Source organism: Carassius carassius, chromosome 17, assembly GCF_963082965.1.
Source record: "Carassius carassius chromosome 17, fCarCar2.1, whole genome shotgun sequence".
Taxonomy (NCBI): domain Eukaryota; kingdom Metazoa; phylum Chordata; class Actinopteri; order Cypriniformes; family Cyprinidae; genus Carassius; species Carassius carassius.
Window position 1 is genome coordinate 25361442 of NC_081771.1, and position 23282 is coordinate 25384723.

General features: G+C 35.7%; 1 protein-coding gene across 9 annotated transcripts in view; it reads left to right on the forward strand.

Moving 5' to 3' along the window:
• The window catches only part of inpp4ab (inositol polyphosphate-4-phosphatase type I Ab), a 74643-nt gene that overhangs the window by 41373 nt on the left and 9988 nt on the right, over positions 1–23282 (forward strand). For 2 of the 9 annotated variants that reach the window (XM_059571394.1, XM_059571390.1), the window contains exons 5-22: positions 104–220; positions 321–400; positions 513–624; positions 727–817; positions 2052–2199; positions 2318–2448; positions 3548–3652; positions 5092–5200; positions 7293–7310; positions 8361–8547; positions 8668–8883; positions 14422–14734; positions 17314–17349; positions 18727–18899; positions 20173–20296; positions 20476–20743; positions 20873–20970; positions 21076–21188. In XM_059571394.1, the coding sequence (XP_059427377.1) occupies positions 104–220; positions 321–400; positions 513–624; positions 727–817; positions 2052–2199; positions 2318–2448; positions 3548–3652; positions 5092–5200; positions 7293–7310; positions 8361–8547; positions 8668–8883; positions 14422–14734; positions 17314–17349; positions 18727–18899; positions 20173–20296; positions 20476–20743; positions 20873–20970; positions 21076–21188 (2439 nt within the window). Of the gene's footprint in view, positions 1–103; positions 221–320; positions 401–512; positions 625–726; positions 818–2051; positions 2200–2317; positions 2449–3547; positions 3653–5091; positions 5201–7292; positions 7311–8357; positions 8548–8667; positions 8884–14421; positions 14735–17313; positions 17350–18726; positions 18900–20172; positions 20297–20475; positions 20744–20872; positions 20971–21075; positions 21189–23282 lie in introns of all 9 variants that reach the window. The other 7 variants (XM_059571397.1, XM_059571396.1, XM_059571395.1 and 4 more) reach the window with 6 other exon arrangements.

Below are 23282 nucleotides of genomic sequence, written 5' to 3' on the forward strand. Positions count from 1 at the left end.
AGGTAAAACATGATTTCTTTTCTTTTTTCTGTCATTTATGGAACAATGTGGACTGATGTGGATGACTAATCGAAAAACAAATGGTTTGACCTATGTTTTGCAGGGTACAAGTAATCCCATGTTCCTCAGCAGTGTGGCTTTCTTCCAAGACTCCCACATTAACCAGCACACACAGGTCAAGCTCTCTGTGTACGATGTAAAAGATCGCTCACAAGGAACGGTGAGATACATACCATGCACAACAAATGAGAAGAACAGCTCTGATTCTGCTATTTTGTCTTATCTTTTGGTTCTTTTATTTTATATATCTCACTATTTAGATGTACCTTCTTGGCTCAGCGATGTTTCCAGTGAAGGATCTTCTGCTGGAAAAGAACCATAGACTAAACTTACCTCTCAGGTGATCCACCAGTCTTGACAGTTTCTAGATGGCTGTATAAAAGTGGTTCATGCTGTAAAGGTTGCAGGCATGCAGTTTTAGCATATTGACATCTGTTATTCCTTTTCTTCAGGTCAGCAGAAAACAAGCATGTGGGTAGTATTACAGTCATTGCCTGGCAGCTAGAGGAGAAGAGAGATCACCATACACCAATCAAACAACTACAAGACACCATCAATGGCAGGGTGAGCCTACCTATGCCCCAGTGACCCAACTAACAGCATGTTTGTTCTCTACTTTTTACTTGTTCTGACATGTATTTGTTCTATCATTTGCCATTGCTGCAGACTGTCCTCCCTGTGGATGAGAGTCTGACAGAATCTGTGGGAGTCCGAGTGAAATACGCCTCTCTGTGGAAAGACTCCTTTCTTCGATCTGGTAAGAATGTCAGGCTCTAGAAGAATGGCTTAGTTTTCACAACCTTATTCAAGACTTAATCATTGTGATGGAAATGTAGTGTATGGCCAAATGTGTGTGATATTGAATGGTTTCATTGAGTTCATGCTCTAAACACATCATTTTGATTTAAGTTAGACCCCATGCTTCACAAGGAGTATTGAGGAGCATTATAAGTGCTCTTTGCATTGGAAAAAGCATCTGTTTGTTCAGTGGACGCTCAATGTAAATGTGTGTATGTATGTATATATATATATATATATATATATATATATATATATATATATATATATATATATATATATATATATATATATATATATATATATATATATATATATATACATATATATATATATATATATATACATACATACATACATACACACACACACACACACATATATATATATATATATACATATACATATACATATACATATATATATATATATATATATATATATATATATATATATATATATATATATGTGTGTGTATATATATATATATATATGTATATGTGTGTATATGTGTGTATATGTATATATGTGTATGTATTTGCGTTACATAACAAAATATTAAAACAAGTGGAATTTTCAAAATGTATAGTACACTTTTTTTATCAACACATTTGGCAATATTTATTTTTGTAAAAACAGATATATTATAAATAAATAAAAAACTTTTTTCTATTTTTACAATTGTAAATGTTGTATTTATTCCTTTGATGGCAAATCTGAATTTTCAGCAGCTATTACTTTAGTCTTTAATATTACATGATCTTTCAGAAAGAATTGTAATATGCTGATTTAGTGCTTAGGGAACATTAATTGTTAAATTATAATGTTTAAATATATAAAGTTTAAAACTACTTTTTTGTAATTATGTACCATTGTTAAAATCTTTACTGTCACTTTTGACCAATTGAATGTATACTTGTTGAATAAAAGTACCCCCCCCCCCCCCCGAAAAAAAAAAACAGTTACATATGTTGTGAGTAACAGATGTCCATAAAGTGCTCAGAGATACAAATACAGTTATTGTTGTAATAGTGCTTTTCCCAAGCTCAGTGGTATTTAGTTCCACTTTTATTGACAGAAGTGAAATCCAGGACCTGATCATAATGTCATAAATGCAAGCAAATACAGTTTTAACGCTACAGCCTGGCACAATTGATTTATCTTTATTAGTTAATTCTATTTCTGTGTCTCAGTGTTTGGTGGCACCATGTCACGTATGTACCGTTTTCCAACCACTGATGGGAATCATTTACGGATCTTGGAACAGATGGCTGAGAGCATCCTGTCACTTAACATCCCACGACAGTTTGTCAAACTCTTACTGGAGGAGGATTCCTCAAGGTGTTTATCATAATTTCAGACGTATACCCAGTTGCATGCACACTATGACCATTTTAGTGGCATGAATATATACAGAGAGAGTTCCTTTTACGGGATTGTGTGTTTTTGCTGTTCGTAGAGTATCTGAGCTGGAGGAGTTAGGTCAGTTATCACCGTGTTGGGAGAATCTCAGACGGCAAATTGTGACACAATACCAGAGCATCCTTCAGACCTATCAGGATACACACACAGACCTGCAGGACTACAAAGGTCAGTCATCACTTGTTACACGCTTCATTTCAGAACTTTCAGATGTTTGTAATACTTGTGTAAGATGTGCAAAAGGAACGCATGATCATAGAGTAGGTTCCAAAGATTTGAGGTAACACTGATAGTGTTGGATTCAAAATATAATTTAAAATTTGGAAATAAACTAGCATTTAAACATTTTAAAAATTACTGAAAAATTTAGAAAAGTCTATTCCCTATTTCCAGGTTACTAATCAAATAATTCTTAAATCATTACTTGAAATTGGATAACATGATCATCAGGACTTACGCTTGTGGAATTCATTGGAAGTCATTATATTTCCATGCATGCATTTATACAATATGTCAATTATTGAAATCACTTACATCACTTACAATTTGGTGCAGTTGCTGATATTAATATGGCCAAAAAATAAGAAGAAATTCTGATAGCTTGTAAATCATTGTGTTATACTATCAGCAAATTACTTATCAAATGCATATAGATATAATTCATACTATTTGTCCCAATTAAATGTCTTAGTAAGATAATACTTAAATGTTCATTTTTTGTGAGCTCTGTAGTATTCATTGTGGGGGGCAAAACCTATGATTCAGTGCAATACATTGAAACAGCCTAAATATCATATTTGTTACACTCATTTTTGGCATAAACAGGCTGCTTCAGTCAAGTGTTCATTTTGAAATATTACTTATTACGTTTTCTTGAGAAAAATCAGTAAAGATTTCACAGCAAAAAGACTTGTGTACCATGACATGAAGTCTAGACATTTTTGAATGATTCTTTTAACTTGCTAAAATGTATAAATTATTAATTAGACATCAGAAGGCATGCATAAGATACAACACGTTTTCAGCAAAGTTTTAAACGTTGATAATTAAGAGTTTTTTTTTTTTTTTATTTACATGTCAAATATGATTATATGAGTTGACTTTAAAGGGTTAAACTGGTAGAAAAACTCTTTCAGATGACCCAGAATTCTTTGAAAGGTTCTCCAGGGACCTGAAAGGCTAAGAATAGTAGACATATCTACCCTGTTTGAATGATAAAGGGGTGTCAGGAGGTTTATTTCTCTCTCTATCTCTCTGTGTCTTACAGGTCCATCATTTAAAGCCAGTAATCTGAAAGCGGAGAGGAAATTGGAATTTATGCCTACCAACCTTCATGTACAGAGAATGAGGGTTCAGGATGAGTCTGGCTGTGGTTAGATGTCTTTCATTCATTCTGTGTTCTTATTTCCTTATTTGTTCCCCTTTTCGTTATTTTTTTGAAAGGGTTTTGTCATTGCTCTATATTCTTGTTGGGCACTTTGGTGTATGTGCTCTTTACTAAGTAAATCCCAGAAGGCAGTAGGAGGTGTTATTCAGAGCACTTAGCACATGTAAATAGTCGCTCATACAGAAGTTTTCATGCACTCAGCACAAACACACACTCAGACGATCACTGATGTTCTTTTAGTTTTGACCCCTCCAGTCTTGCAGTTACACTTCCCAAGCTATAGTGATACATGAGAGACATTTCTGCTGATGCACATATAACATATATGAAACAATCCCCATATATAACATACATGGCATTTCCCTGTAGAAGGTCTATACAGGTGGAGCTGGGGAAGGTGGAGGGTTTCTGAAACGAGCTGCAACTGCTACAGCAATTACTAGCCAAAGTCTCTTTCAACTAAAGTTTTTAAAGTGTGGCCATTTTTTCCATTTTTGCAACGCCTGGGGCAGCTCATACAAGACCAAGTCCTATCTAAATGAATGCTGAAATCTCAAAAATCGCTTGCTGAACTTGCAAATAAATTACATATTTCAAATGAGCAACAAAATCTTAAATGAACTGCCCCAGCAATGTTTTTTTTTATTTATTTTATTTTTATTATCTAACGGCTGCTACAGTGACGCAATGACTTAAACAAATCAGTGATTGGTTCTTTCAGAGCTTTGTAGATATTAAAGTGCAGTTTCTCATGACTTTTTTACATAATTGTGACCTTTTATTTTGCAGTACGACTGTATGTCACACTTGTGAAGGACTGTATCTCACACTTGTGACTTAATATCTTACAATTCAAAATTTTTTTGTGACTTTTTTTTGTGTATTTGTGATCTCGTATTGTAACTTTACTTTGTATTTCGCAATGCAGCTGTTTTGCGTATTTGCAATTGTATATCTCGTACCTTTACTTTATGCTTCCCAATTATGACTTTATATATTATGACCTCATTTTCTCACAATGTGACTTCTCATGACTTATTCTCCCCCTGTAATTGCAATTTATATCAGAATGCAACTTTATTCCTTGTTATTCCAAATTTATATATTGAAATGCACCTTTATATCTCCCAGTTGTGACTTTATATCTTGTAATGTGGCTTTGTGTCTCACAACTGAGATACATGTGTTACACTGCTGATCTTCATGTTAATGTGCAGGATCACTATTATTACATTTTCAAATACTGACAGTAATGACATATAAACTGGCCATATTTTGACCAGGTCTCTCTTGAAAAAGAGGTTTTAAATCTCAATGAGATCATCTGGTTAAATAAAGGTTAAATAAAACAACATTTTTTTTTAGAAAACTTAAGAACCAAGTTGTTCATCTTGTGACATGGATGTGTGTGTTTGTCTATCTAGATCACACCTATGATGTGGTTACGATCGGGGCCCCTGCAGCTCACTGCCAGGGCTTCAGAAACGGTGGTTTGCGGAAACTATTACAGAAATTTGAGGAGGCAAAAAAAGTGTAAGTCACGTTTTGAATCTAACTTTGAAAATATGCAAGATATGAACTGAACAGAGGTGGGTAGAGTACCCAAAAACTGTACTCAAGTAAAAGTACTTCTAGAAATATTTACTCAAGTAAAAGTAAAAGTACTAGTCTTGAATAGTTACTTGAGTAAGAGTAAAAGAGTATCGGATAAAAAATCTACTCAAGTAGTTAGTTACTAGTTACTTTGGGTCATATATACTGAGCCTATTTTTATTTAGATATATAGATAAAATGTATGTAATGTATGTGTGCGTGTATAAATGTATATATTTCATCAGCCTTTACTCCAATTTATGTAATTTATTATAAAACCCTGTCTGTTTACTTAAGTAACAGATATAGGTGTCATGCCATAGCATATTTTTAATACGACTGACTTTATATTAAATGTGAATTTAACATTGAAAGTTAATGTGATATAAATATTGCTACTAATCTTTCATTGTTCAGAAAGACAGCAAATAACATTTACATTATTAAAGATAATTTTCACTGACAGTCTAGATTTCAATCACTCTCAGAAACTCCCATTAAAATCACTGAAACTGTTAACACTGTGAAATCAATATCTTAATTAAAGATTCGTACACACATCTGCACTTTGTTGTTTCTGCGAGAGAATTCGCCAGAAAGAGGTATTCAGTCAGTGAGCGAGTGAAGGAAGCACCGGCATTTTAGCGATGACTCATCTGAACGCCTCTGATTGGCCAATGCTTTAATAAGCTCAAAAGAATCATGTGTGATTTGTTATAATGGGCAGCGCTGTATAAACGCATCTATCTCTGGCTCAGCGCCAGCAAGCAATCACAGATCTGAATTTAGCAGCTGATAATATGACTCGCTGAACGTACTTGCACCAGTGTGATTGTATTAAAATTAATAAAATCTTAATCGGCTATTTTTTGTCTTTTGGAAGCTGCATTCAACTTGACTCCCCTCTGTTATAAGCCACACACGTACAACAAACTAATGTCACAGTGGGATCGTGTACTGTAATCGAATGTAGCCCAAGTTATTACCTGTTAAACAGTAGACAGCACACACGGTGTTCATCTAATAAGGATCTCCATCGCTAGCAAATAATAACCTTTTCAGTGCAGTTCCAGCCACGTTTTCAACGCTCTTTCTGTTCTTAAACATTACAACTCCGAGTGAACCACTTCAGACGCTCAGCGCGTGCGGCAGGGAACTGAACGACTCATTCAAACTGATTCATGAACCAATTCACTCGTTTGCCAATTGGTTTGATCAAGCCTTTGAACAGAATTGAATCAAAAGAATGAATCATTCACGAATGGGCATCGCTCATTGCCCAGAGAAAAGTAGACGGCGCGTTTGGAATAAACGGAAGCATTTATAACATTTATTGCATTAAGATAAAGTAACGAGAGGAGCGTTGCCCACAGTAACGAAGTAAAAGTACAGATTTTTCCCCAAAAATTTACTCAAGTAAGAGTATAAAGTACCCATCTTTAAATATACTCCGAAAAGTATTCGTTACCCCAAAAGATTACTCAAGTAAATGTAACGAAGTAAATGTAACTCGTTACTACCCACCTCTGGAACTGAATGTACTATGCATACGTGTTCACATGTATGTGCATGTGAAGAAAGAGCTATCATGTGGATTAAATTTGTGGCAATGACCTAAGTCACCGATCAGATGGCAGTTTATATCTATTTGGTTAAATGGCTGTCTGGTAGTTTCACTTAAGTAAATTCAATCTGTGTCCTTTTTGCTGTGATATATTAACAGGAATGAAATATGTATTCATTCATGAAGGACAAAACTGTTTTTTTTTTTTTTTTTTTCATAAAAACCTTTAGAAACATTTAAAATCATTTTTGCTAGCTAACTATTTATAACTACTGTACTTTTTGCCTGTTAATGTAGTATGTATATTCTACTTTCAAAATCATTGCTTTCATTAGTGTTTGTCACCTTCTGGGCTGCTTTTGGTTATGTGTTGGTTTGCTAGTGTTACATCAGTAGCAGTTTCCCTTTTAAGATACATTCTTAGTTTATTTTTCATATGTTTTAATTGCATTTTTGCTTTCTAATCAGCATTTATGAGGAGGAATGGTGAGTTAGTTTGAACTTGTTCTTTTTTGTTTGTTTGTTTTTTGTGCCATTTACTGCATGACATCTCTGATTTAAAACCTAGTGAGCTGCAGCATTATAACCAGAGCTCATCTAATGCATTTTGGTGTTGCCTTCAACATTGTCTTAAAATATGGCGCCAACATAATTAGATTGCCTATGTTCTGAAATGTTCTGGTGAATGCATATGATGGCTACACTTCCTCACTAAGTTTTGAAACAGAACGATATTCATTGTTCTGTGATTCCATCATCCCTTTTCTGTAGTCGCTACAAAAGAGTAATATGAGTCTGTGTGTTTGAATAAAAAGACATATAATTGTCTTTTGCTGAGCACACACATCTGTGCTTCTTTTTTAATGTTTTTCTTTTGTCATTTTGTAACCTTGATTGTTACATTTCTAGGCTGTTGTACTGCAATAACCAGGGGAATCTCAAGTATAAATGTCTGGGTTGTACAGTATTTAGTCCCTAGAAACAAAGAGTATATATTATTATGCATAAAGACAATTATACACATTTTAGGGTCATTTATTTTTTATTTTTTAATAATAATAATATCAACTCAGTTATTTTTGACTTTATTTTGACTTTTACTTTTGCAGTTACAATATCTCAGTAAAAAAAATAAGACTAAAATTACTGGACCCTAAAAATAGATATATTTTGTCTTGCATATCACATCACATTTAAAACAGAGGTGAAATAAGACCTGGTTCTTAACAGGTTCACTCAGCTATATGTGTTTCCCAAAATTATACTGTCTGTTCATCGAATGACTGATGGCACAATTCTCCTGCAGCACAAATAACCCTGTTTGTTCATCCCTGAGCAACTTGTTCTCTTTGCTCTGAAAAATCAAGTTTGAGGACCTGAAGTGTTTGCTGCTTGTCAAAGTCTCTGGAGCATCACTGTCTGAATGAAATGCACAATCATTACCTGTCTGTTGTTGTTCACTAATGTAGTGAAGTGCATGTGCATTTACTGCTTGGATGGTGTTTTTAAGTAACCATGCTCTCTCTGGTCCAGCAGCAGTGCTCTGTCCAGCTCCCAGTCCATCGTCTACATCCCTCAGGATATTATCCGTGCCAAAGAGATCATCTCCCATATCAACACCCTCAAGACTCAGGTCAGCTACTACGCTGAGCGCCTGTCTCGTGCTGCTAAAGAACGCTCCGCTAATGGCATGGAGAGAACCCTCGCCATCCTAGCGGATAAGGTGGGTCTTAGGGACATTCATATCCATTTGATGATACAAATTAACACATTACATTTTTCTAACTTGGACCCAGTGTGGTCTGAATTTGACATTATAAGCCATTTTCTCTCTCACTTTCAGACACGGCAGCTGGTGATGGTGTGTGACTGTAAACTTCTGGTGTCTGCAGTGCAGGCCCTGAACGCAGCTAGACCCGAGTACATCGCCTCTAAAAACTCACCCTCTGCTGACTCAGAGCAGGTGGTGCTGAGGAATGATCAGGACACACTGCTGGCCAAATGGAGTGGCAGAAACAGTCGTTCATCCCTCCATGTTGATTGGCATGAGGAAGAGTGGGTAAGAAAGCTTTAGAGGCCTGTTAACAACAAATGTATTATTACTAGTGCTGGGGCAATGATTAATCACGATTAATCACGTCCAAAATAAAGGGTTTTGTGTACATAATATATGTGTGTGTACTGTTTATATTTATTATGTGTATATAAATACAAATGCATGCATGTATATATTTAAGAAACATTTTATGTTTATATATTCAATATATTTATATATAACATAAATTATATGAATATAAATATATACATTTAAATATTTTCAAAATGTATACTTGGGTGTGTGTATCTTTATATATGAATAATAAATATACACAGTACACACACATATATTATATAAATTATATAAACTTTTATTTTGGATGTGATTCATCACGATTAATCATGGCCCAGCACTAATTGTAACATAGCCATTTAAAGGGGTGGTTGATTGCGTTTTCACTTTTCACGTTAGATAATGTGTAATGTTGCTGTTTGAGGATAAACAATATCTGCAAAGTTACCAAACTGAAAGTTCAATGCAAACAGATATCTCCTTTTAAAATTCTGTCAGTTTAATGCCTACAAAAACGGCTGGTAGGAACTACAAAAAGTTACTTCCTGGGTTCGTTAGGTAACAAACCCAGATAAACCACATCCTCGGGAAAAGGCAGCAAAGGGAGCGAGGTCATGCTGCACTGCTTTAGAGAAGAGGAGGTGCATGTAAAAAAAACTAGAGGTGCATGTAAAAATCTGTCCATATGTGAATCGCGATTCTGTCTTCTAATGATTCTAATGGATTCACAAGTTTCAAAATCAGTGTTCTAAAGCAGAGGTTCTTAATCCTGTTCCTCATGTCCCCCTGCTCTGCATGTCTCTATCTCTCTCTGTCTCTCATTCAGCTCATGTCTAACAATGAACTGTTCCAACTATACACTTATTTTCACATAGCTATGAGAAGCATTAAACTTGGACACACATGCAGTTGCCATACTGTATTAAAGCGGAGCACATGCCGCTAAGGGAAGAGATAGGACGTTTAGACGTGCACTAGAAGCGGTTAAGCCAAACACAACACACTGGGCTAGCTAACGAATCAGAGCCCATCGCCTATTTCTGAGGGAGGGGCTTCATAAAATAAGGAAATTATCAGCCTTTTTTGCAGAGAAGGAACAGTGTGATGTGGAATAAAGGTAAATTATGTGAAATATAATGCATTTATTTATTTATTTTTAATGAAGCATTAAAACACGTTAGACTGCTCATCATGAACACAAGCTTAAGAAAAAAATACAATGAACCACCCCTTTAAAGTAAGCTATAAAATATCCTTAAATAAAGTTTTAAATATTTACTGACAATATTTACACTCTTTTTCACATTTTACATTCTCAGTTGGGATATGAGATGTTCAGATCTGTTTTTAATCTTGACACAATCTTGTCTCTTAAGCATTTATTTGCTTGATCATAGAGAAAATATTCATATTGTGAAATATTATTTCCATTGTAAATAACTATTTTCTATTTTAGTATATTAAAGCAATAGCAAAGTTGAATTTACTCCAGCAGCAGTCATTACTCCAGTCTTTAGTGTCTCATGATCTTTCAGAAATCTTTTTTAATATGTTGATTGGGTGTGCAAGAAACATTTCTTGTACTGCTAAATGTTGTACTGCAAAATATTTTGTGGATATCAACTTAAATTTTATTTCAGGATTTTTTAAAGGCAGGGTAGGTAAAAAATTTATAAAAAACATTTTTTCCAAATTTGTTTAAACTTTATTTATATATCAATACATAGTTAAAGTATGTATGTAAGTACTCTGAAAAAGAAAGTATAAAAATCTAGTGTCTGTAGACCTCTCACGCTCATTATTTCCATTCACTCCACCCCCTCCCTTCTGGGCTCCTTCCAAAGCCTCTACTACGGCTCGCTAAGTAATGTTATGTAAACTATATTACGCATCTACGTGTGCTAATGACACACGCTTCATGAAAAAATAAACAAAAAAATATGTATGATCAAAATACAAAAAAGAAAGATTTACCTGTCCAGCAGAAATAAAGCCATCAAGGAGTCACTTTTCAGCCCCTTGAGTTCCCTCAGTTCTCGCCATCGCTGGAAAGCCACGCCGATATTAACTCACGTTTTATTTCTTTGTTTATCCAAAGACTTTTTGTTCATTGCCTTTTCTTGTACTGTTACTGTCTTCCTTTTTTTGCCTGGTTTGCCTTCACTAACTGCATAGGCCGATACTGTGAATTTTGCTTGCTGTTTCTCTGCCATTGTTTTGGTATTCCTAGGATCCGTGCCTGTTGAATTCCTCAAATCAAACGTGCGCGCGCAAGTGGGCAGGTCATGTGTGGCAAAAGGGTGGTTGCCATGGTTGCGAGAGAGTGACAGTCGCCTAAGCCAATCCTATGTTTCGTCCCGAAATGGAAATAATGAGCTGTGTTTAATACAGATTAAACGGTCTAGAGTCACTCGATTTTTATACTCTTTTTATCAGAGTACTTACATTTTAATTATGCATTGATATATATAGAAAGTTTAAACAAATTTGGAAGAAAGTTGTTTATAAATGTATTACCTACCCTGCCTTTAATTAATAAATAATTCAAAATAATATTATTTAAAATATATATATATATATTATTTGATTAACATTTGATCAGTTAATCAATTCGGTCAGGTTTTGGTTTGGTTTCAGGTTTCATTTGATCAGGTTTGCTCAATATTGGTTTTATTAAAACTAGGGCTGAAACGATTCCTCGAGTAACTCGATTACAAAACATGATCGAGGCAAATTCCTCTGCCTCGAAGCCTCTTTTCATTTATTTTAAATCTCACGTCAGGTTCTTTCGCAATGATTTTTTCTAATGTGACGCAACACGTTTACGTCACCCACAAAGCGGAAGGAGACACAAGCGCTGCGTACAAAATCGCATACTGCAAGGAGTCAGCAGTGTTTTGATTTGAGGGCGCGGGCAAACGTAAAGAGAACGTCGTGGCGTGTGTCCATTGCAAGATAGAGCTGGCATACCACATCTTGGGCCCTATGATTTCCGCGATGCAGAAAACGTGGAGGGAATCGCGGAATCCAGTCATAAAAACGGAATTTACAGTTTAACGAGGAATGGCACGGAATTTGCCAAATTTTGAATGAATTAATCAGAAATAGGTCATTGCACTTAAATCAAATCACGATATGGACTAACATCTGTAAATATAAAGCCGGAACAGTCTATTTAAATTTGAATATTGCATGTTCTGCGTGTCTCTGTTAATGAATGTAGCAGAAGCGCGACTTCCTTTATCACACACACTGAAGCGCGTGACGCTTGCGGTGATTTCAGCTTCTGCTGTCTCACTAAATAGGGACGTGAACACATGAACAACATCTCCAGAACTGCACTGAGAGTCACTTGATGAGCATTTGACCATTTGATTTGAGTAAAAATAGCGTCACATCACATGTAAAGGTACGTCAACCCATCAAAATAAAAGTCCGGTTTAGTTTAAAGACAAGTATTTGCCAGATATGTATTACTATTGTTCAGCAGAATGTACATAGCCTACTACAAAAAAGCCTTTTTTAAGGTTTAATCACACAACATTTCTTCCATGTTTTATTTTTAATAGTAAATCCCCTTTTTTTTACCAAAAAGTTTGCTTAATTTTCAATAATTAAAAGATAATTAAATGAATGTTTTATGTGTTTAATGTTTAATGTGCATCTCAGAAAATGCTTTATTTAAAACCCCAACTGAATGGCACTTAAATGCACTGAATTCATCTGTCAACTTTATTGTCATTGTTCACAGTACAAGTACAGACAGAGAAACAATGGGTAATAATTAAATGTTTATTTTTGATGTATGCATTGCATTCTATGCATTTAAAAAATAAAAATAAAAATTTTTCTAAAAAAGGAAACTTAGATGTTCATTTTAAGAGACCCAGGAGTCTTATTTTCTCTTGCATAAAATATTCCATAGCTACAGCCCTAATTAAAACCCAGATGAAGAAAATTTAAATGCAGATACTGAAAATACTATGGCTGGGTACTGAACTTCGATGCCTTTATGGTATCGAACAAAAAACTTCGATACAATGAGTATCGAAAAATTATTTATCTTTAGGTGCCAAATTTCGGTTCCAAAAGCCAAGCAGCCGTTTTTTTTTTTTTTTTTTTGTCAAGCGGCTGTGTCTGTGTGAGCTTGTTGTCTGAAACGCGCGTTGTCTGAAATGCTGCTCGCAGTGCGTGCTTTGAATGAGTGAGCGTAAGCTCCGAACGCGCACAAATGGTTTAAAACGCTTGAATCAGCAATATTTAGAATCAAGTTCAAACGATCAGCTACGATCCGTTTCACCCCTTCAAGCGAGTGAACAACGCGAATCAAGTTAGGAATTTTACATCACTATTAAAGATAGCCCATCGGACTGGAAAACACAATAGCCCCGGGACATGGGGCTAACGATTTTGCGAGCCCTGCACCTCAGATCTATTTGTGAAACACTGGTTTCCACACTGGTTTTGTTAAAGATTGATTGAAAGATTGACTCAAAAGAATCATCGGTTCACTAATCGGATCATGAACTTGTATTACCGAGTCAAAGATGAGATATTATTGAACATCTCGAATGAATAACGACTTCGAGTTCATCTGTAAAGCACATAAAGCTATTGTTTGAGTTTATAAACTTCTATTTCATGCATGATTCGTATGGATCTGCTAACTGAATGCAAAGTGTGAGTTCTAGAAGAATGTTTGTGTCTTTATGAGCATGTTTGGCTCACTAGGAGTCGCTAAATGAACAGCTGCTGGTCTTTCTTTTTTTTTTTCAACGGAGGATCAGTTGCCCTATTGGTTAAAATCCCCAAACTGTTTACTTAAATATTAAATTAATAAATGACATCAAAACAGGGGTGTTTGCGTTATGATGTGGTGGGCTGTGGGCCAGAAAGTCCAGGGCCACTTTTTGGTCCCAGTCCGCCCCTGAATGGCACACCCCTATCCAAAAAGCACAACCAGTTGTATTAATAATGTTATCCTGAGTGTGAAGTGTTACCAGAATTTGTTTTAATTAAGGTGAAAAATAAAAGTTTTGTGTTTAATGTATTTGTGTTGATGTTGAAATGGATTTTAAAACATATGGTATTGAAAAAAGTATTGTTAGGAACCGGTATCAAAACTGAGGTATCGAAATTGGCACTGGATTGAAAGATTTTGAACAATACCCAGCCCTAGAAAATACTCCCCAAAAGATATAAACATTTTTATAATTATTATAAAGATTCATGCTTTCACTTTTACCATTTAATAATGTAAACCAAAGCCTAAATTAAATCATATTATGTGATTTGTATCTCTTCAGAAGACTTGGATTAAACGACTCGATTCAGATGGACTACTTGGTGTTGTAATTAATTTTTTGAAGTGTTACAATTTTGGGGGACAGAAATTTCTGAATGAGTGCATCATTTGTTTCAAAATGTTTTCATGCATGTGTTTGTGACCAAAATTGGCACTTTGTATAAACAGTTTCTTTGTCACAGGAAAAGGTGTGGGGGAATGTTGACAAAAGTCTGGAGTGTATCATCCAGCGAGTGGACAAACTGCTGCAGAAGGACCGTTTGCACAGCAGCAGCAGTGAGGACATGTTCCAGACTGACCAGCAAAGTGGCACCAGTAAGAAAGGTAATGCCAAACCAAAAGCCTTCTGGATCAACCCTGTCCGCATGGAGGAACCTTCCTCAGTCCCCGAACTGCAACAACAGTCACTTTCACCATCACCGTCACCATCATCACCATCATCTTCACCACCCGATCTGAACCCTGCATGCCCTGTTAATGCAGAAACGCATGCCTGTAGGTGCTTTTCACTATTTCACTTGTGCTTTTCTTGTTCACACCTTTTCTCTCTCTCTCTCTCTCTCTCTCTCTCTCTCTCTGTTATATTTTTAAGAACAACTTCGGGCCTAGTTTCCCGAGTCTCATCAATTTCAAATGTTCAATTTTTCTGCCTTTCTGCACTCAGCACTGCTTCACATTCCCTGCTGCTTGTCCATTGTGTTTCTATAGTGGTACAAATACTAACACATGTACATACTCATCTATTCTTTCTTTTCTAGTTATTACTACACTTTCAGTCTCTGTTTTTCACAAAGCCTGTCACCTGTTTGTCTTCAAATAGGTTTGCATGCTGCCATAGCAACTTGCATTTATATTACTTTTACTTGACTGGTTGTGGCTTGAAATTCTTCTCCTATTGTTTCTAATCCACCTCATCATCTGTATTTGTTTTAACCTAGGAATCTATTGTGCATCATTGTGTATGTTGTCTGATTTGAGTATAGTAGTATGTGTGTATTTGTTTACTTTGCCAAAACAAAGCAATATGAATGTATGGAAATACTGACATCCAAGTGCATTCCCCAGTTTATGTTAATGAATGTGTGTTGACTCTCTGTTGATGTACCATGTCTCTGGAACATGTTTCTGGAACATTCTGTTGTTTGACCCACCATATTTCCCTACTGTGGACATGTGACCAGGTGCTCTCGTTTGATTGGCTGGCTGGCTAACAGGCTCACAGGCTGTCTGTCTGGTGCTGGCTGTCTGTGACAGTTAGTCACTTGGCAGTGCCAGCATGTTGTGATTTACAGTAGCCTTTTCCATTATATAATGACTTTGAAATCATTAGCTTGCCAGGCAGCTGTGAATATCACTTGCATATGTGACCCTGGACCACAAAACCAGTCTTAAAGGTCCCATTTTTCGTGCTTTTTTGAAGCTTTGATTGTGTTTACAGTGTGCAATATAACATGTGTTCATGTTTCGCGTGTAAAAAAACACCGTATTTTTCACACAGTTCACCTATCTGTATACCGCTGTTTTCACTGTCATAAAAACGGGTTGATGACTTCCTTGTTCTATAAAGTCCCTCCTTCAGAAATACGTAACGAGTTTTGATTGTGCCAGCGGTTCCTGTGTTGTGATTCGACAGCAGCTTAGCACACGCGGCCCTCCTGGAAACGCGATTGGGCTAGTTTTGGAGTAGTTTTGAGAAGCAAGTGGGTAGGAGCATGTGCTGGAGATGTACTTATAATCACAGGAGCGTTTTTACTGACGAGATGCACATGAAAATCGCATTCGATTTTTTTGCACAGTCCTAACATCTAGTTCACAAAGCTAAACAGCGTTGCCCTTTGTGTATTAAGTTACAGAAACTGTTAAACGCACCAACTTAAATAATAAAATACACTTACCAGTTGTGGTCTATAAACAACGCCTTCTCCAGACAAAGAGGGAACTGCGCCATCTTTCAAGAATAATCTTTGTGTGAATCCGGCATTAAACTGATTGAGATTGAGGAATCTGTCCTCAGCAAAATGTGCTGCACATAGTTTTTTCATGTGGATTATAATTTTCGGGAACCGAGTTAAACATAAATTGTAACCATTGATCTCCAAGTACAGCGTCCCTGGGAAGCCCAAACAAAGATGATTGGACTCCGAGATGAAAATAACAGCGTTTCGACGACATGGCGACAAACACAAACGCAGGCTCTTCCTCTTCTCTGTGCGAGCGCAACAAGACCACGCCCCCTTTTTTGTTTATTCCTGTGGGTGGGGGTTAGTCAAAAAACTGTTTTAGTGACGTCATTACTGCAGGAACTAGATGGATGTAGTCCAAAAAGGTCGTTTTTTGTAGCCGAATTCTGTTAAATAAAATATCTCGCTTGGCATTGAACTTTGAGCTTTACAATTTTACAGATATTATTTATACTCTTACAACAACATTACACACTAACTAAAGTTTAAAACATGGGATCACGAAGAACAGGACCTTTAAGTGTAAATTTTTTGAAATTGAGATGTATACAGCATCTGAAAGCTGAATAAATAAGCTTTCCATTGATGTTTGGTTTGTTAGGATCAGACAATATTTGAAAACCTGGAATCTGAGTGTACAAAAAAATCTAAATACTCAGATCATCACCTTTAAAGTTGTCCAAATTAAGTTTTTAGAAATGCATATTACTAATCAAAAATTAAGTTTTTATATCTTTACAATAGGAAATTTACTAAATATCTTCATGTAACGTGATCTTTACTTAATATCCTAATGATTATTGGCATAAAAGAATAATCAATAATTTGACAATATAATTCAATAATCAATATAATTTTTTTTTTTTTTTTTTTTTTGCTATTGCTAAAAAAATAATACCCCAGTGACTTGAGACTGGTTTTGTGGTCCAGGGTCACATATTGTATCTAGGCAAACCTGTCCAGCATTCCACTTTGCATCGGAGTGTAAAAAACAGTAGTTATTAAATTTGTGTTGTAAAGTTGCTGCTGTCTTGAGTTGTATTCAATGTGAGCTGTGTGCGCTATGCTGCACTCGCCAAGTTAACTGTTGCATGTTGCACCTCCATCCTCTAGATGGCAGCAGCAGCAGTGGAGAGGAGAGTTACCCAGGTAGGAGCCCCTTCCCCTCGCTTATGCGCTTTTGCTGAATTAGTGTTCACTTTTGTCATGTCTGTTGTTGTTGTTGTTGTTGTTCATCCTTGTTAATGGTGTTTCTTGTAAACTTGTCATTTCTACTGTTTTCTGAACTATATCCACCCACGTTTACTTATAAAGTCCCTGTAAATTGGCTTGTTACCCCATATGTGTTAAAATATTTTATTTAAACACAAAGTGACGGCACAACATATCAAAGAGTTTGTCTGTTTTTTAAATGGCCTGTAGGATTTAAAAATGCTTTAAATATATACTAAAAGTATACATATAGTATTCTAAAATATAATTAATTCTTACGGGAATCTTGTGTAATATAACTTGCATTTGTTTGTTTGTTTTTATTGTATTTGTTAATTACTTTTTGTAATAGTTTTTGCCATGAAAATAGCCTAAGATGCTAACATGGCATTAAATAAAAATATACTACTACTACTACCATACACTTACGGGAAGCAGATTATTATAATGGTATTTCTGGGGCAAACAGACTTTTCAGTTCTAGAAATTTAAATGAAACTAAAAAAAAATTGTAATCTCATCACCTTTTTAAATCTGTATTCCTAAAAAAGATTGATTGTAAACTTTATGGGCATATATTTCCTAAAATCATTTTTGTTAGTGTTTACTATTAAACTAGAGTACCTTAAAGGGTTAGTTCACACAAACATCCAAATTTAGCCATCAGTTACTCACCCTTACATTGTTACAATCCCTTGAGACTTTCATTCATCTTCAAAACATAAATGAAGGTCATTTAAATTAAATCTGAGAGATTTTCTGTCTGCCAAAACTTTTAACACAACAAAAAGTTCATAAAAATTCAGTCCTCTGAAGAGACACAACCACCTCAATTTAGGCTTTTATTCACATGTAATCACTGATTAATGCACTTACATAGAGCCCATCAAATATGGTCAACAGAAGCTCAAACCTCATTGGTTCTTCAAACTTGTGCTCGCGCGACTTCATTGGTTCTCGCACATCACACAAGCACATTTACATTTTTGATTGACTGTTTATTTGTTGAACAGACTGCTCTATTCATATGGATTACTTTCACAGTGTCTTTAATGAACTTTCAATGGATTGACAGAAATCTTTCAGATTTCATTTAAAAATATGCAGCAAAGATAAATGGAAGTCTAATAATGCGACATGAAGGTGAATAAATTGTCAGATTTTTAATCTTTGCACTAATAAACGGACTAAAAGCAGCAAACCTTACGTTTTGATTTCATGAGGTTTTTAAAGTGAAACATGAGTATTTAAAGAAACATGTAAATATGTGATGTTTAATAAAGATATTAGCAGCAGATTCTTTGTGTGTGTCAGGTGAGTGGAGCGAGGCTCTGTATCCCCTCTTGACGACCCTAACAGAGTGTGTGGCCATGATGAGCGACAAAGCCAAGAAGTCAATGGTTTTCTTACTCATGCAAGACAGCGCTCCCACCATCGCAATGGACCTCAACCTGCAGTACCGCCGAGACGTGGTCTTCTGCCAGACAGTTAGTTTTCAATCAAACACATTAGTGAACACCTCCATAACCTTAAAAGAATAGTTCACCCTTAAAAAATAATTTACTCAACCTCATGTCTTTCCAAGCCTAGAAAACTTTGGTTTAAATTAAAACACAAATGTGATCCTGGACTACAAAGCCATTCATAAGGGTAAATCTTTTGAAATTGAGATTTATACATCATTCGAAAGCAAAATAAATTTCTATTGATGTTTGGTTTAGCTATCCACTGATGTATGGTTTGTTAGGATAGGACAGTATTTGGCCAAGATACAACTGTTTGAAAATCTGGAATGTGAGGGTGCAAAAAATTAAAATATTGAGAAAATCGCCTTTAAAGTTGTCCAAATTAAGTCCTTAGCTATGCATATAACTAATAATAAAATAAGGTTTGATATATCTACAGTAGGAAATTTTCAAGGAACATGATCTTTACTTAATATCCTAATTATTTTTGGCATATACGAAAAATCGATAATTTTGTCCCATACAATGTAGTTTTAGCTATTGCTACAAATATACCCATGCTACTTAAGACTGATTTTTTTTTTTTTTTTTTTTTTTTTGTGGTACAGGGTCACAAATGAAGATATTTTTAATAAAACTTGAGAGATATCTGTCACTGAAACCAAAGCCAATTCAAAAAGACTGTGTAAAATAATTCAATACTTCTGAAGATAAACAATTGTTTTATATGATTGACAGATTTAATTTAGGCTTTTATTTACATCTAAAAACATAAAAAAACACATAAAAATGTGATGTTTACCCCCAGGGCATCCAAGATGTACAGTAGGTTACTTTGTTTCTTCAGTAGAATACAAACTGAGATTTTTTTTAAAACAAACAGTTGCAGTCTGTTAGTCATATAATGCAAGTGGATGGGAATCGTGGCTAAAACACACACAAAAAAAAAGTGTTAACAGACTGCATTCCCTGGGGGTAAGCAGATAAACATCAAATTTAAATTTTTTATGTTTTGGATGTAAATCTCTTTAAGCACATCATAGAGCACACTTAATTTGTTGAACAACAGCTTAACCACACTTTCCTGACGCACAAGAACAAACCTCATTAGCAAGCACGTTTGAGCTTCTGTTTACCCTCGTGCTCAATGTATGTGCACTAATCAATGCTTATGTGGAGAAAAAGCAGAAATTAAATATTTTTTTGGGTGAACTGTTCCTCTACACCTGTTTTTCTGTCAGTCTCTAACAAATGTCTTCTTGCTATGTATTTTTCTGTCTTTTTGCCTCTAAAGCTCACAGCACTAATTTGTGGCTTCATCATCAAACTGAGAAACTGTCTCCGTGACGACGGTTTCCTGAGACAGCTCTATACCATCGGTCTGCTCGCTCAGTTCGAGTGCCTATTAAGTACTTATGGTAAACACACACATACACAGTTGAATCTGGATACACAGTGACCACTGAATCACTTTTGTTATGTAAACTCATTTAGAGCACAATTCTTCTTCATCATTTCTATGTGAGTGAAGCGCTCTGTTCTGAAACACGTTACACTGTCTACTTTGGTTTTGCTTTGTTATATGTATGTTTCACAGGAGAGGAGTTAGCCATGTTAGAGGACATGAGCATAGGAATAATGGATCTTCGAAACGTGACATTCAAGGTGACGCAGGCCATCTCTACCTCTTCCCCCGACATGCTGCCGGTGATCACCGGAAATAGAGACGGGTTCAATGTTCGCATCCCGCTCCCGGGAAGCATGTTTGATGCATTGCCAAGGGAGATCCAGAACGGCATGCTGCTGCGGGTACAGCCGGTGCTGTTCAACGTGGGCATCAATGAGCAGCAAACGCTCGCCGAGAAGTGAGTCCTCAAGAGGGCTTGCATAACATCAACAAATTACATTATATCATAATTGTTTGATTTATCTGATCTCGTTTTCAGTTTGGGATACACTTGTTCAGATTGAAGATCAAAATGTTTGTGTTGTAGGTTTGGAGACACGTCGCTTCAGGAGCTCATCAATGTGGAGAGCCTGGCACGTCTTGGCTCTTACTACCAGCAGTTCAAAGAGGTTTTACCTGACGACTGTAAGTTATCACTCTTCTCTAATGTTTTTTTTCCCCTTTCTACATGATGAAAAATACATTTGAATTATGCAAGTCAGTCTGGTTTTAATTGTCTGTCTCTCTCAGGTCTTCCTCGCTCTCGTAGTCAGACGTGTCTCCCAGAGCTGTTACGGTTCCTTGGCCAAAATGTTCATGCTAGGAAAAATAAAAATGTAGACATCTTGTGGCAGGCTGCAGAGGTAACAGTTCTTCTACTGCTAAATTATATTCAAATAATTGTTCAAACTAATTTGGCCTTGCTTTCATTTAAAACTATTCTCATTAAAAAAAAAAAAGAAGAATAAATAAATCACCCATAGTTTTCATGTCAGAAATAGAGTAAAATCCATGTTTGAGTGCCAAAATATCTAATTTGTACTGACACTGAAATATTGAAGTACTGAAATATTAAATGTTAACTAGGGCTGCACGATATTGGGGAAAAAATGACATTGCGATATTTTATTTTTCTGCGATATATATTGCGAAATGAAATCTAATCTAATTTTTTCTTACAAACAGAAATGGGGTGAGCACACTTACATTCTCATTTTAAATGAGTTAAACATCGACACCATCGTGTCAATTGATTAATATGCGCAAGGGAGAGAGAGCGCTCGTGTTGTTTGAAGACGGTGAGCGTGTAGCCGGGCTCGCTCGCTCTCTCTCTCGCGCTCTCTCTCGCGCTCTCTCTCTCGCGCTCTCTCTCGCGCTCTCTCTCTCTCTCTCTCTCTCTCGCGCGCGCGCGCGCTCTCTCTCTCTCTCTGCCCCGTTAAACTGACAGGACTTTAAAACACATGCAAATGATAAACTTTCACTCTATGATGGTTAAGCTGTGCAATTAATCCATGAATCACATTCGTCAAGGGCCGGGGAGCAGCTGGCCCGTACAGTTAATGAATAACAGATCAACTACGACAGCCTACATCACACATCCTGCGATGTGACTATTGTGGATTCGTACATCGCGATATCGATGCTTAAACGACACATCGTGCAGCCCTAATGTTAACGTTGTGAGGTGTTCTTTTTTTAATCCATTTTAATCACAGCAGTTCTCTTTATCACTAAATTATTGTATAGTTAAACATAGAAAAGAAAAGAAACTGCAAGCTTATGTAAAACCCTGAAAAAATAAATTTTCGTTACTGATAATCCAATAGAAGTCAAATATAATTTATTTTGATGTACTTTGCTGTAGTTTTATGCACATAAAGTAGGCATAATGCTTGTTTAGGTACATTTGGCAGATCACATTCAGTCATTTTGCATGTGTAGTTATAATTAAGCCACATTGGGTTTTTGTGGAGTCGAGCTACAGTGTCTAAGAATACACATTGCATGTCACCTCTGTCTTTCGAGATAAGCACACAACATTGAGGCCAGTTGTAGTCTGATAATTATGATTTCAGATATTTTACATTTATATTTTTAAAAGACATTTAAAAAGTTAAATGTACATTTTACATTTAAAAAGTTAATGTTGAAGCTAAAATCTAACATTTAGAATGCATAAAGTAAATATATTAAGTGTAAACACTGTTGCCAAGTCCTCGGTTTTCCCGCATGATCGGGCTACATGCCTTGGGTTGAAGTGACCCAACTAACATAATATTTAGCCCCTGGAGTGCAAATTTTTCAAGGGGAGCCCTGACAAAAATGTGTATTTTACTCCCGGAATGGGATTGTGCTAGTTTTGATTAGCAATTGGGTGGGTTTTGTTGTGAAGACCTGGCAACCCTGAGTGTAAACAGAATCAAAACAAAAGTGCACACAACAACCGTGGAAAAACAGGGTGCTCCACACAAAAATATCATGAAAATAGAAAAAAAAAGGTCAGCACACCTGGGCTCCAAAGATGAAAAAAAAAATAATTATAACAGGTTATCACACATATGACGTTTCAAGCATGCAGGATCTTCATCAGAAATATTCTAAGTGTAAAATAATTCAGTGGTATTCAACCAGATGGGGCCTCACAAAACTCCTAAGGTGCCCTCAAAAGGAGACTTCAATTGTTTAATTAAAAATCTTTAAAAAGTTAATTAAAAAAAAAGTTAATTAAAATTCTAAATTCATAAAATATTAGGATACACACTGATATCAGAATAATATACAGAATAAGAATCTTGCCAGATGCTCTGGGAACACAAAATAATAAATTTTTTAATTTAATATATCAACACGACCAGTTTCTGCTAATAAAAAGCTTGAAAAGCTGTATTATCATAATTACAACAGAAATACTGTCTAAGCCAATTTTATTGAGAATTGTGTTGGATCATGAAGAAGCC